Source organism: Rattus norvegicus, chromosome 16 (assembly GCF_036323735.1).
Source record: "Rattus norvegicus strain BN/NHsdMcwi chromosome 16, GRCr8, whole genome shotgun sequence".
Classification (NCBI taxonomy): Eukaryota; Metazoa; Chordata; class Mammalia; order Rodentia; family Muridae; genus Rattus; species Rattus norvegicus.
The window spans coordinates 17,079,147-17,095,099 of record NC_086034.1 but is presented as its reverse complement, the minus strand read 5'-3'; the positions used below and the strand labels follow the sequence as shown (position 1 = coordinate 17,095,099).

Sequence of the window (15,953 nt, the reverse complement as noted above, 5' to 3'; positions counted from 1 at the left end):
CACAGTACGATGATATAATTTAGGAAATTAACCTGGGCTCAGTGCTATTTGGGAATCCATGGCCTTACTCACGTTCCTCAAGTTTCCCCTCTAATGCTGTTTCTGGCCTAGGGTTCTGTCCGTATCCCACATTCAATTCAGTTGTTATGTTTCCTTGGCATGCTTTACCTGACATAACTCATGCCTTTGACCCAAGTGATGCATTGTTTCGCATTGTTCCCCAACATGGGACTGTCTGAAACTTTGTTGTAATTAGACTGAGGTTATACAATTCTGGCAAAAGCATCACACACACACACACACACACACACACACACACACACACACACACAGAGAGAGAGAGAGAGAGAGAGAGAGAGAGAGAGAGAGAGAGAGAGAGAGAGACAAATTACCTTGTGTCCCTCTCAATATATTCTGTCAAGGGCTCAGATGTCAACAGGTCAACACTGTGATGTCAACTTTTACTTTTCTTGGCTTAAATTTTAATTTTCTGACATGGAACCATTGTGCATCCATAGATTGTATCTACGGCTGGCATACATAAGTGTGTATGCTATACAACACAGAGGCCAGTCTCCGGCTGGCATACATAAGTGTGTATGCTATACAACACAGAGGCCAGTCTCCGGCTGGCATACATAAGTGGGTATGCTATACAACACAGAGGCCCACAAGCTGGAAGAGAGAACAAATTAGGTAACAGGTAAAAAATGAAACCTCTGACCAGGGTCTCAGAGATAATACAAGCCCAGACCAAGACACCGTCTGATAAGGAGAGGACAACACCATTCTCTGAAAGTGTTCGAATGCTTCCGGGGCCTGGGTCTCAGCACTCATATTCGAAGGGAAAGGCGTGTGGTTTGTTCACAGCGTGCAAACATTGCATCGGATCTCTTTCAGATCAGTATGGAGTGCAGGGTAATTGACTTCATCTGCCATGACTGTGGGAAGGATCGGGGTTAGTTGGTTCTCAAGGCCACCCACTTCTATGACCAGGCACTTCAGGGAAGGACAAATGACAGACAGCCCGAGGGATACGGATATGGTCATCTTTGTATTTCCTGTCAATTGTACTGACTCACCTTCCCTTCCAGAGAGGCTGTAGCCAGAAGTAGATGGTGCTGGCTGCCCCTGCTGGCTCTGTGAGTGTGTGTCTGTGTCTCCGGTTATTTATGTTGTAATCTCTTGTTTTCACTTAAAGAAATAGATAGCTAAATTGTCTCTCATCGAAGTGGAGCTTGCTTTGAAAGAAAAATATTGCTCTACTTCTAGAAAAAGGAGGTAAAGCTACCTTGACCTTGAGATATATGGAGCCTGAACAGGCGTGGGGGGACAACTTGTAAAAAACAAACCTGAAGTCACAGTGGTAAAATGAACAACTTCCCAATAGATCCTGGAAATTAAGAGCTGCCTAATGGCTTGAGACCCGTCTGTGTGTTCTAGCGCAGTATTTGAAACAGTGTCCCTTCCAGGCAGCAGCTGCCTCTACTACAGTCCCCATGGGTTGCTGCCTTTGTAGACTCCTTATCTGCCCTACCCCTCCTTGCTATGCCAAGCAGCTCCCAGCTCTTTCTCAATATCTGGGCAATGCTTTCCAGATGAAAAAGGAAGTGGAGACAGCAATGAATCCTACCTTTGGAGATACGTAAACGTGAGGGTTTCCTTTTTGTTCTTCAATCATTGTAGGCTACTGTGCAAAACAGTGGGCTCTGGACCTCAGGTTCCTGGACAGCTCCAACACCCGGGCATTGGTATTTCCTCATTCCCAGAGCTGCAGAAAGGGTACAGAGATCACTGGCTGACAGTGCATGGCTAAGGTGGCAGGTGCACACAGTGTTAGGTATATTGAAGGCAGGTTTCCAGAGTGTAGGTGGGGTAAGAGTGGGTGAGTCAACAGGAAAAAATTGTGCGTGTGTGTGTGTGTGTGTGTGTGTGTGTGTGTGTGTGTTACTTTTCTCAGAAGTCCAATGCTGGGTGGCTCCACTTACAGGGCAGGCATAAATAGTGGTGCCTGACAAACAGAGGTGCATTTACTTGGACCTCTTGGGGCCAACCAGGAAGCAATCTGTGAGTACCTCTGCTTCTCATTTCATTTCTCTACCTCCTGTGGATGTCTTTGTCCATCTGGGATGTTTATCCCACTGATTTTGAGGAAGAGGGATAGGATTCTAGTCCTACGTTCTGGATCAGGGACCAGACATTTTAGGGGTGGAGATGAGGGACACAGTGAGGGATAAGGATCTTCTGTCCCTAGGTCACCTTCCTTGGCTCAGAAGAGGATTTGGTTTCTAAGCTGGAGTATTGTGGATGGATATTATATGATGTTTCCACAGACCTATACAGATATTATGGAGAACTCAGGTGAATTTTTCTTGGATCCCAATTTCATAAGAAAAATAGTGGAGGAAGAACTCCTGAGAGTTCCCTAAGCTGGGGTTTTAAACTCAGGCTGATGCCAAAAGCATAGAAACAAGGACAAAAGGAGTTCTCTCTTAGCCTAAACTCTTTATTAAACCATAAACTTAACTGCTCATAATCTCTGATTTGCCAGCCAACATTAGGGAGAGCTTCTGTTTACAGTGAACTTTTACTTTCAAAGCACAGAGTGGCATGCAAGCTGTGGGCTGTGTGGCTCTGCATACTCCATCCACTGCCCCAGCCAATTAGTCGTCTCGGCTCTGGAAGCCTGTATGTCTGCTCTCTGAAGACCTCATTAATGCTAAGGTGAACAGGTGGTAGACCAGAAGGCCTTTTGCCTTGACTCTTCCCCAGAATGAGACATGGGGCCCTAAAGTTAAGGTGGCTACAGGTCAAGGAACATGGCCTTACTCTGACTTGTGCATGCCCTTCAGTACTGATGACAGAGCCTCTGCTAAAACAATGGGAAAGAAGTGGCCTGTGAGCTCATTAGGGTATTTCTGGGAAGTTCCAAGAGACCCGAGGAAACTGTAAACAAGAAATGCAAAGTTTTAACCCAGAAACACCAGGTGGAGAAGTAGCAGGTCAGGAAGTCCTGACAAGCATGAGATCCACCCCCAGTTGTGGAGGCCTCTTTTGCTTTGTCCCCAGCCGCTGTGCTGCCTTCTTTGAGACAAGAAATGTTGCATTCAGGTCTTGAATGGTCCCCGGTAACCCATATCCCCTGGTTGAAGACATATATAGTTGTCAACCTGTGACTATGGGGAAGTTCTGGTCATGAGACATTAAGACCTTGAGCTACCCTGTGTAGGGAGTTACCCAAGCCTTGCTTTCTGCAGTCAGGTCTCAGCCAGACTATGTCCCTCCAAGATAGTGACTGGACACTCTGCTAAGTGTTTTCTCTTGGTTCCTCCTCAAACCAGCCTCCAATATAAATAAGCCCATCTGGAATGTTCCCTTCCCCCAACAAAGCCTTTCCCCAGAGCCCTCTCAGATTGCCCAGTAGACTTCTCGGTATCTCTGAGTCTCTCCAGCTGGCAACTTAATATCTCTCAAAATCTTTACCTGTGTTCTCTCTAGTACTTTCCACATGGACTTGGTGCTTGGTCAAGGAATGCCAAACAGCCTAGCAAGCATGTGTCCAAACTCCAGCCTGAGCTCAGTATAAGCATCTAGAAGCGCTCAGAGCCAGGTTCACCTCTGGACCAGTGGTGTTCAATGTTGGTGCTAATCCAGGGAGAGAAAGCAGACTTGGCCTCAAATGAGTTAAGCCAGCTGTCTAGAACATAGAAGGGGGTCCAGGGATGAGACAGTCCTCAGTGATGGGCACTAGCCTCAGCCACTGTTCTCACAGGGCAGCAGAGATGAACACTAGAGTCAACTAGAGTACTAGTGAGGCTACTCACTCCCTCACAGGCCAGACCTGTGAGGCCACCTCCATAAACTGCTTTTGGAGTCTTGTTGTCTTATTGTTCTGGGTGTTCATCATAGGAGAAGATGTGGGGATGAAGATTCTCTTCTCCAGACTTTAGAAGCCACTACCTAGAACCACATCCTAGAACCCTCATTGCCTCTTTTCTCTTTCTCGTCCCTGCAGGCCATGCTGCACTTTCTCTCCATGCTTGTCCTGCTTGTACAGCCCCTGGGCGATCTGGGAGCAGAAATGAAGACCCTCTCGCAGAGATCAATAACCAACACATGCACCCTAGTCTTGTGTAGTCCAACAGAGAATGGCCTGCCTGGTCGTGATGGACGGGATGGCAGAGAGGGTCCACGGGGCGAGAAGGGTGATCCAGGTAGGGCCAGGACCAAGGGTTCATTCTGGAGGGGGTGGAATGTGAACTAACCTGAACCCCAGGTGCTCTGTGATCAACTTGCATATGAGCTTCTTCCTCCTAGGGGTTGAGTTTCCTCCTGGTGTCCACGCTACTTGCCAAACACATTTTTTTTTTTGGCTCACCACGTGTTTTCTCCCATAATCCAGCTGACCTGATTCCTCCTTGGGGATCCCTGGATTCTTCTCATTCTGAGAATGGGTAAACTACTGATATAATCCAGCAGTTAGCAATTGTTCATTTTGATTAAGTGGTGCCTATGGGGAATGTTAATTCGCTTTTTTTTTTGTTAATTCGCTTTTAATGTTTTCTATGCACTGCATATGTGGTGGGAAAGATGGGGCTCCATAGACCCCCATAAGTAGATTTTATTAGCAGAACTTAAGACAATACAAGGGAAGATTGGAATTTGTGTTTCTTTGTACAGCTTTGTTCTCAGGCATTCACTCGGAAATCCATTTAATCCTTTCAAAAGCCACAAGGAGCATACCAGTCTTCTTTAACAGATAAAGTGGGGGATGGTAAAGTTGAAAGAGCAAAGGCTTCTGCATTAAAACAGATCTTGACTGTTAGGACCTCTCTGTGACTGTGATCCTTAGAGACGCTTACTGAGTATCACAAAGCCTGTTTACCTGTCCCCAAGCAAGAATCATATACGCCAAATAATCTATGATAAGGGATGGAGTCAAAGACTTTATTTTGTATTGATTCTTCTGGGCAAAGTTCAGTGTTCCTGCTGACCAAGTTGGTGGATTCTCTGGTTTACCAGTAGGACTAATAAGCCAAGGAATTAGCTTTGAAAATATTGACCCTGCAGTCTCATGGGCAAGAGAGAGAAACTCAATAACGAAGCAACACAAGTGGAGGGACACACTGTCCCGGGCTGAAGCTTTGATGGGATCAAATACTATGTTTCCAATTCAGCAAGCCTTCAGAAATTGAACGGTGACTAAAAGAGCTTATATGGAGAGTCAGGTTCCCTATCTTTTGGCAAGAGCTCACCCACATTTCCTCCCTGTGTGTGATACCCCAACATATACCTTCTTCCCCCAGTGTGCATGCCAAGAAAGCAAAGGAACCCACCTGCTCCTGTGGATACTTTCACTGTGATTCTACCATAGGAACAATACCGTACTGCCCTCGATGCTTCCTGTGGGACACATGGTAATCAGTGCGTCAGCTAACACAAGTATTTATGTTACCAGAGACAGGGAAAGTGGGCTTGACTATTCATACAGGTGCAGCAAGAGAGCTAGCTAAACTATGGCGAGCCTTTGATTTACAAATGTATGCATGTAACACTAATCAATTAGCATCTTAGACTTTACTGAAGAATGGTGGTCTTCCTAAAAGATATTACACTGGGTTTTACAAAACATCTGTTGCCATCCTCAATTTCAAACAAGGGCACAGATCTGTTGGTGACGTTCCTTTTGCAGGACTGACTTCCTCTTTGCTCACGAACCTCAATTGTTCAAACTGACTTTTCTCACTGTTCATAAGACTGGGGCTCTAGGGCAGGAGAAATGTATCAGTGTTTAAGGGAGTACACATCTCCTGCAAAGGACCTGAGATTTTTAGATTTTTTTTTTATGCATATGAGCACACTTTAGCTGTCTTCAGACACACCAGTAGAGGGCATCGGATCCCATTACATATAGCTGTGAGCCACAATGTGGTTCCTGGGAATTGAAATCAGGACCCATGGAAGAACAGTCAGTGCTCTTATCCACTGAGCCATCTCTCCAGCGCCGAGTTTATTTCCTATACACCATTCATTTCGGATGACTTACAATAACTACCTGTAACTCTGGTTCCAGGGGAACTAACACCCTCCCTGCTCTGGTACCTACACAGACACACACACAGACACACAGACACACAGACACACACACACACACACACACACAGACACACACACACCAAGCACACTTAAAATACAATAAATCTTAAAAGGTAGAGTGAGGGTATGGGAGCCAAGAATGTGCTCATGTACTTAAATAAAAAAGTTAGGACAAATATAATTTAGCAACACTTGTTCTCAAATATAAAGCTCCAAGGAAGTTCTTTGTTGAACAAGTAATCTATTGTACTCAAGTCTCAGTGAAAAGAACAATTATCATTAAAGCTTGTGTAAGTCATGAAAATCTCACAAGACATTAGAGAAAGTTAGCTTCTTCAAGTCCTTAGGTTCCATTGAATACAGACAGTATTCATTCAAGACTTAAACTCTTTTTATAAGACCAGGATCTAATAAGTAGGTTTAGTCTTAAACATCTTGATCTTGAGGAGGAAATTGAATGACAAAGCTATAAAATAAATTGAAAGATTATTATTTCAATAAACAGTATCATAAAAACTATAAATAACATCTCTGTATCTAGCAGCCCCCTTCTATGTACTTTATATTCATTCATTGACCTTTGGGTCAGATATCTATGTTGATGTAGAGTGCTCGTTGCTTGACAAAGACCAGTCTCACAGTCCTGATAGCCACGGCCATGGCTCCACACAGGTTCAGCCATGAAGCTCAGGGCCTCTTGCCTCTTTGAATGCTTGTGTCTAAAACACTTGCTAATTTGCCCCAATCTCTGTCTTTTCCTGTCGTTTGGTAGTTCACTGATGCTTCAAATTAAAACAAGAAGACTCCATATTGGGGAAAAAAAACCTGCTATGTTTCTGTCCCAGTTTGCATTTTGGTTGGAGGAAAACCAATGACACTTAGGTAAATAGGCTGTAAGGGTTAAAGGGCAAGAGAAGATATGTCTAATGTAAGACGCAAAGTGGCCCCCTATATAAATGGGCTGGAGCTCGAGAGCCATCCAGGAGTGGCTACAAGAGCAATAGGACCTGGCATAGCATCTCCCTCTTTCAGAGACCCCCATTTCTCTCTTGATTCCCAAAGGGAGCTGTGGATTGAATGTTGGGTGGTCTTTTTCCACACTGGTCCTGAAACTGGTCTCATCTCTTTATATTTTCTGCTCTTTACTTGGGCCATGAATAAAGAAACAACTGTCACTTTTGATCATCTATTTAGAGGATTTCGAAACCTGCCGGTCTCTAGAATTTATTGAAGGGATGGTTGGAGCCTACGAATAGACACTCTTGAGCAGGCAACGTGGGGGGGGGGGTCACTGTAGTGAGTCCTCAGGGTAGGAGGTGCTAAACCTGCCTCAAGGACTGCCTACCTCAGCGGGATGCATAGTTAGATATGTGGTATGGCCCTACCATGTAACCCTCTACGATTCATCACGGGGAAGGACTAGGAAGTCCGGAATCTTCCAGAAAATTCACATACAGCTCGTCTTAATTGCACTTCTTGCCCTGGGAAGGCCTGGTCTTTCTTGTTTTCAAACCTGGAGTTTCACTCTTCTCTTTAGGACTTACTCTCTAAATCCCTTCTAGTCCTGCTTCCTCTGAGGGCACCGTGTGTTGGGCAGGGCTCTGTGAGGAGAAAAACATACTTCACTTCCTCTCTCCAACAATTATTTCTGCCGCGTGGTTTGTTATAAACTCTTGAAGGGCACACATGCAACGATGCAAGCTAGTCGACTGTTGGCATGTTTTAGTAGCCGTATAAAACAGAACACGGGACATTTGTCTTTCTGTGTCGGTGGCTTTCATTTAACATGATGCTCTTCACATCCACCAATGTTTCGACAAATGATGGGATATTTTAAAATGATGCCTGGATAATATCCCACTGTGGATTTATACCACATTACCCATTCATCCATTGGTAGGCATAGCCTAGGCTGTTGGCATATATTAGCTATGGGGAATGATGCTTCAATAAGCATAAGTGTGCGGGTATCACTTTGGTTCGTTGATTGCATTTCAATTGGATATAGTTCCAGGCATAATAGAATTATATGATAACTATAGTTCTGTTTTTTTTGAGTTGTTTTGTTTTTAGGAACCCCAACAATGTTTTCCTACAGCAGCCATACTAAGTCATTTCCTACACATATCTTCCCTTTTATCCACATCCACACCACTATTTGTTATTTCTGTACATATTGGGGATTTTCTACACACACACACACACACACACACACACACACACACACACACACACACACACACACACACACAGAGAGAGAGAGAGAGAGAGAGAGAGAGAGAGAACATCGGCCTATTTTGCTTTATTTGTAAAAGTCATTCTAACTAGTGAAAAATGGAATTTCATTGTACAAAATATATTTCCTTGCTAGCTACTGAATGAAACTGAAACCGACATTTATTTTTCCATTCACTTTCTGACCTTTATTTCTTCTCCTGATCAATCTGTTCAAATGATCTGCTCATTTCAAAATTAGATCATTTGCATTTCATTGTTGATTTTTAAAAAAAAATTCCTTACATATTCTGGACATTAGCTCTGTGTCAGGTTACTGTGTGACCAGGGTCTTCTCCTACATTGTAGGCTGTCTCCTTGCTGTGTTGGGCTTCTCCTTCATTGCACAGAAGCTCTGCAGCTTACTATGATCTTATTTTTACACTTTTATTCCTTGTGCATTTGGGACTCTTCACAAATAAATAATGATCGAGTAGATAAACAACAATAAACAAGTTAGGATCTATCTGGGGGCAATGTTTGATTAGAAAAAACTAGTTTGCTCTCCTAATACACACACCCCATACACTCGTTCACACATTCACACACACTTACAGGTGTGTACATAAACACACTTGCCACTGATCGATCAATGCTGGCAGATTGCCTTCTGCTGACAAAGAGGCCCTGGAGCAGGGGAAAGAAAACTGCATGCAAGGTTGTGAAGCTCTTGGCTTGAATTCATCTCCAACCCAAGGATGTCTATTTTCTCTAGATGGAGACACTAATTTTTATTAAGTGGGTCGCCACAGGACCACGGTTTGTGGCTATAGGCTTTAATGCTCAGCAGACTTCTAAGGGGACGCCCGGGACGTCATCTTGAAGACATCAGTCTCTCTTGAGCTTAAGACTAATGGGTCCATTTCTTTTGTTTCTGTAGGTTTGCCAGGACCTATGGGACTCTCAGGGTTGCCTGGCCCTAGAGGTCCAGTTGGGCCCAAAGGAGAGAATGGCTCTGCTGGAGAACCTGGACCAAAGGGAGAACGTGGACTAGTTGGTGAGCAATGGGTCCTGGGACTCAGATGGTGCCTCCAGCCGCTGCTTTTATCATGAGGATGTGTCAGTGGCAGGCACAGAACCTATTCCAGGAAGAAGGAAGATGGATGTTCTGAAGGAGGCACTGGGTTGTGTCAGGATAGACTGTTGTATATTTGACCTCTGCTCTGACATGCATCTTCGAGGCTCCCACTTCCAAAGGAATTTACTGTCATTGACTGGGCTGATCCTTTTCTGCCAGGACCTCCAGGATCTCCAGGTATTTCTGGTCCGGCTGGAAAAGAAGGCCCCTCTGGGAAGCAGGGAAACATAGGACCCCAAGGCAAACCAGGTCCTAAAGGAGAGGCTGGGCCGAAAGGTAGGTGAGGGCTGTGGTTTGTCTGGGAGGGAGAAAAGAGGAATGACAGTGGAAGCCATTAGTGAGATCTGAGGCCCGGCCAGACTGACAGGAAGAAGCCAGAGTACTAACACTGTGAGGAGGTTGGCATGCACACCTCTCTCACATCTCTCCACACCAACAGGGTTTCTCCATCACCCTCCACAGAGGAACCCTAGGCAGCAAGGAACAATGTTCCCAGCTCCCTGTCTAACCCGTCATTCTGTGTGAAAAGGCCTGCTGCTGACGAAATGTTGCACACTGAACACATCTTAGCAGCATTTCTTCCTGTTTCTTCCTTTCTCAGGAGAAGTAGGTGCTCCCGGCATGCAAGGATCTGCAGGGGCAAAAGGCCCTGCTGGCCCCAAAGGAGAAAGAGGTGCCCCTGGTGAGCAAGGAGCCCCTGGGAATGCTGGGGCAGCAGGTGAGTGATGAATAGATGTGGGGATAGACGGAGTTCAACGGTACCTCCTTTGTGCTGGCAATGCCTAGACCCCCTCCTAAACTTACTTATTAAGTAAAAACTGGTCTGTGGAGGCAGTCTGCTTCCAAGGAGGGTGGATGTAGGGCCCCTGGGACTAGTCCCACGTAGGGAGAGGGATGTTTTAAGCCATGGGGAGTCTTCGTTCGGGAAGTTGTACGTAGACAGAGTTGTTTGCCAGATGCTGAGGATAGCTGTGCACACAGCGGGCCTGTACCTGGTTTCTGAGAGGAGTCTGTGTGTGAGAAAAGAATACATCTGGGATAAAAATAAACTATGTGCAGTGAGGTGAAAATGCTGAGAAATAAACATACAGCTTAGTCAGGTCTTCTTGGATTCCAGGACCTGCCGGACCTGCGGGTCCACAGGGAGCTCCAGGTTCCAGGGGGCCTCCAGGACTCAAGGGGGACAGAGGTGCTCCTGGAGACAGAGGAATCAAAGGCGAAAGTGGACTTCCAGGTAAGCTAGAAGCTTCCGGTCCCGGGAGCCACACTGGGATGGAGCCCTCTTCAGCAAGGCAGGGGCATCTCATGAGTGGCGAATAGAACTTGGGGTCAGCTGATAAACTTGAGAGCAAATTAGGACCTGGCTTAGATACCTATTTAAGTCATATGGGAAGGCAAACTGAGGTAATTTCGTCTGACCATGGGGAATAGGTGACAACAGCTGACTTCCTGGTTTATAGGGTAGCCTTGAGCATTTAATGGTCCAGTGGATGATGTGTGGCTATATTGGATCCTGTCTTAAAAACAAACAAACAGACAGACAGACAGACAGATAGACTAGGGAAATGGGTGAGATGCTTGCCATACAGACATGAACTCAGAGTTCAGAGTTCCAAAGTTCCAATCCCCAAATGGTGAGTGGACATACAGCCTCCCAGTAATCCCAGCTCTACAGGGACAGAGATGAGATCCCTGGAGCAAAGTGGCTAGCTAGACTAGTCAAATCAGCAAAGTGGCTAGCTAGACTAGTCAAATCGGCAAGCTCTGTATTCAGGTAAGAGCCTCTACCTTAATATGGAAGGTGGTAGAGGAAGATGACTGACATAATGGTTGGGCCACATGTGTATAGACATGGAACAAATACAGCACACACACACACACACACACACACACATACACACACACATACACACACATACATACACACACATACATACACACATACACACACAGACACACACACATACATACACACACAAACATACACACACAGACACACACACACACAAACATACACACACAGACACACACACATACATACACACACAAACACACACACAAACATACACACACAAACACACACACAAACATACACACACAGACACACATGCATACACACACAGACACATACACACACATACATACACACACAAACATATACACACACATACACACACAGACGCACACACATACACACATAGACACACACAAAAATACACACACAGACACACACATACATACAACACAAACACACACAAACATACACTCACAAACATACACACACAAACACACACACAAACATACACACACATACACACACATACATACACACAGACACATACACACACATACATACACAGACATACACAGGCATACACACACAAACATATACACACACAGACACACACAGACACACACACACATACACACACACACACACACACACACACACACACACTCCCCAACACACACAGAACTGTGGAAAAAGGAAAGAAAAGCACTGAAAGCAGGGGGCAGCCATGCCTACAGACATAGAGCTTGATGTGGGTAACGAACTCCCCACCCTGACCTTTACTCTCCCTGGGGCACTGGGTGACTCCATCCTTAGGCTTATAGCATAATCTTCACATGGTCATTTCTCTTGTTTACCTCCCATACAGACAGTGCTGCTCTGAGGCAGCAGATGGAGGCTTTGAATGGAAAACTTCAGCGTCTAGAGGCTGCCTTTTCTCGCTATAAGAAAGGTGAGTTCCTGGATCTCAATGAAATTGAGCTAGGGTTGTTCACTTGGTTCAGCTTTGCTCTACATCTAGGGTGAGAATGAGCAGGAACTGAGTCTAGGGCTGGACTTGGGGCTTGAGCTACACATCTGGCATCTATCAACACACGTGTGCATGTGTGCATGTATGCATGTGTGCACCTGTGCATGTGTGCATGTGTGTTATAGGCACCCATACACATCACAATCGGGTCCTTCCATGTGCTTGGGATAAATGAGAGGGCATACTCATGTAGCACACACAAGTCCACTCAGGATCAACCCTGTGACAGCACATGACTCTCGCCCAGCCAGCCCTGTTCAGGGCTCTCGGTACCATACTGAGCCCATGGAGAATATCCCCCAAGATCTTTTTAAAGATAACTCAGAGGAAAAGAACAGTAAACCAGGGTGCAGCTTGGATCTGACTAGCTTCCCAGTGTAGGACTAGAACACAAACCTTGCCAGTTTCTCGTTTCTTTTGCTGACTTCCGTGCATGGGCACGAAGCCACAGAGATGGGTGAGCACTGAAGGAAAGATGGATGCATGCTATTCAGATGATTCTTTTGTGATGTCATCCATCGCTTCAGAGTCAAGAAAGTGGAGAGAGAGTGACTTCGTCTTGCCCTCTCAATAGTCATTGCTAGAATCTTAATAACTGGCTTGATTCCTTTCTGGGGTTCACTATTAACACCACCCTCAATCTCCCCAAATATGTGGACCTCTAAAATGTACTTCACGTTCCTCCCCAGCACTTCCAGGGTTAGGAGGCTGAGGACAACCTGGGACTTGGCCCAACTCTTGGATGCCCCGCTATTTCCTTGGCTGCTCCTTAACCCCAGCACGCAGCACAAACCCTGGCTGACGACCCATGTTACTAGCTCCAGGGTGACTGTGGGTCATCGCACTGTCTTCTGTTCACTCCAAAGTAGTTTCCTAGAAAAAGTTGTTCAAGTCTACACAGTAACTTATATTCTCATGGGCTGAACATGAAGAGTTAAAGTTTTGTTTGGAGGGTAAGTGTGTGTGTGTGTGTGTGTGTGTGTGTGTGTGTGTGTGTGTGTGTACAAGCTAGAGGTTGATGTAGTGTCCTTTGTCACTTTATACTTTATTTTTTATTTAATTATATATGTGTGCGTGTATGAGCTGTGTGACCAGGTGTGCCATACTGCTCACGTGCAAGTCAAGAGAACAACCTTATGGATTTAGTTCCCTCCTCCTACCTTTATGCAGCTTCCAAGGATTGAACTCAGGTCAGCAGGCTATGCAGCAAAAGCCAAACACCTTTACCTGTGAGCCGTCTCACTAGCTCTCCGTCTTGTCTCGAGCTTTTGAGACCAGATCTCTCACTAAACCTGGTGCTTTCTGTTCTGGTGATATTGGTTGGTCAGTGGGGACTCCCATTCTACCCCACCCAGGACCCACCTGTCTCTACCCCTTCGAGCCCTCATGTCCAGCTTTTATGTGGACATGGTGTGTTAGCTCCTCACACTGGCACACCCAGAACTTTATCCACTGAGCTGTGTCCTCAGCCTGTGTCTGAGCTCTGGTATCAGAGTGAAAGGTTCCCCACAATCATACCAGTTTGGAGCCTTGTATTACATTTCTTGCAGCTTCAGTGCTCTTTCTTGCTTGTGGACGGGGAGAGATGGCATCTTCTCCTAGAGTACACTGAGGTGCTAGGACCCCAGACTTCTCTCCATCATCTCTGGTGCCCCGATATCCTTCATTAGAAGGTTGCGGGGAGGTTCCATTTCCAGCTCAATTTCTCACAGACCCAGAACTCTAGCTAGGGGATGCCACAACTTCAGCCCACCTTCTGTTTTCTTTCAGCCGCGCTCTTCCCTGATGGCCAAAGTGTTGGAGACAAAATCTTCAGGGCGGCAAACTCGGAAGAGCCTTTTGAGGATGCCAAGGAGATGTGCAGGCAGGCCGGAGGGCAGCTGGCCTCCCCACGTTCTGCTACTGAGAATGCTGCAGTACAGCAGCTCGTCACAGCCCACAGCAAAGCTGCTTTCCTGAGTATGACAGATGTGGGCACGGAGGGCAAGTTCACTTACCCCACAGGAGAGGCCCTGGTCTATTCTAACTGGGCTCCAGGGGAGCCCAACAACAATGGAGGGGCAGAGAACTGTGTGGAGATCTTCACCAATGGGCAGTGGAATGACAAGGCTTGTGGAGAGCAGCGCCTGGTTATCTGTGAGTTCTGAGCCCCTAGAGGTAGAAGACAGAACAATACTGGGCCAGGAGCTTAGCCAGTGTGGTATAGCTCAGACCTCTATGCTGCCACCATCCGAATAAAAGGTGTATAGCCTGGGTTCTCTGTACAGCTTGGGTTCTCTATAGAAAGCAGCCCAAAGGCAGGGCTATCACAGAATACATACATTTCTCAGGGTATCATGCACGGCTGCCTTTACATCCTGAAAAACTCTCAGGGGAAAGAGGGGCTGTGTTTTACCACTTGTAGGGGATACAAATCCATCTCTGTGACCTGTCAAAGAACACAACGCCTTCGTCTTGGCCTTGCTGCTTCTCCAGCTTTCAGCTGTGTTCGGCCTGGCTGATGGCACCCCTTTTAAGCATTCTCTCCTGGGCTTTTCTCCACTCTCGCCTAAGGTTCTTGGTGTCCTGGGTGCTCCTGTTGGCTTTGTCTTGCGTCTCTGTTGTTCTCCACAGGATCACGCAGGTCCTAACTCTCAGTCAGGAAGGTGAGATCTTCCTGGATCCTGGCAGTATTTTCCTTCTGCGGGGCATTTCTGGTCATGACATTTTCTTTGATTTCTCCAAACTAAACAATGGCAGTCTAGAAAGCTCTGGTTTCCTGAAAGCCCAGCAGAATTTGTTTCCCTACTCGATGTCATAGAAACACCTAGGATAACATTCTTCAAAAGCCCCATCAGTGGGGCTGAGAAGGCCCTCTGTGCCATTCTAAACTCATCTGTAATCTCAGGGAAGTGGGAGAAGAGGGATTGGCCAGGTTCACATTTACCTAATTCTTCTGTTGTTACAGTTCCAGAACATTCTCTCCCTTCTGCTTCAAAGATAGCCTAGCAAATACTCCTTATCTACTTTTAAATTTTATTCATGTTTATTCTATGTGTATAAATGTTTTGCCAGCGTGCATATATGTCCACCGTATGCATGACCGCTGACTCTCTGGAACTGGGATTACGGTTGAGAGCTGATATATGGGTGTGGAGAATTGAACCCGGGTCCTCTGCAAAATCAACAACTGCTCTTAAGTGCCCAGCCATTTCTCCAGTCTCATCCTCTTTGTTTTTCAGATGTGGAAAGGGAGGCCCAGCAAAAGGAGAGGACCCAGGGGAGGATGACTTGGGATGGTAGAGTTAATGGGTCCCAGACGAGTTTTCCCTGACCTCAAAGTTAACAATTCTATGTATCTATGCTGGTTTCGTTTTTGTTTTTTGTTTTTTTTCTTTTTTCTTTTTCTTTTTTTCGGAGCTGGGGACCGAACCCAGGGCCTTGCGCTTGCTAGGCAAGCGCTCTACCACTGAGCTAAATCCCCAACCCCTGGTTTCGTTTTTTTGATACACTCCTCCAAACTTTATTTTAACTATATCTGTATTGAAGAAATAGGAAGAACAGCTGGGGGGGGGCACGAATAAAAGGGGACACAAATACCCCCTCTCTGTCCCAGAGACCAGAGGGAATTGCCCGTTCTTTGTAATCTCCCCCACTCAAACTGGATCCCTCTTCAAAGTCCCTCAGCATGTCTCGTAAATAAG

At 45.9% G+C, this 15,953-nt stretch overlaps 1 protein-coding gene across 1 annotated transcript; it reads left to right on the top strand.

Annotated features, from left to right (window-relative positions):
• The first annotated feature begins 2,052 nt into the window (after window positions 1-2,052).
• On the top strand, window positions 2,053-14,525 carry Sftpd (surfactant protein D). The gene is made up of 8 exons (NM_012878.3): window positions 2,053-2,067; window positions 4,016-4,214; window positions 9,251-9,367; window positions 9,608-9,724; window positions 10,050-10,166; window positions 10,566-10,682; window positions 12,109-12,192; window positions 14,041-14,525. The coding sequence occupies exons 2-8, from the start codon at window positions 4,019-4,021 to the stop codon at window positions 14,415-14,417; spliced, it is 1,125 nt and encodes a 374-aa protein (NP_037010.1). The 5' UTR covers window positions 2,053-2,067; window positions 4,016-4,018; the 3' UTR covers window positions 14,418-14,525.
• Window positions 14,526-15,953: the final 1,428 nt, after the last annotated feature.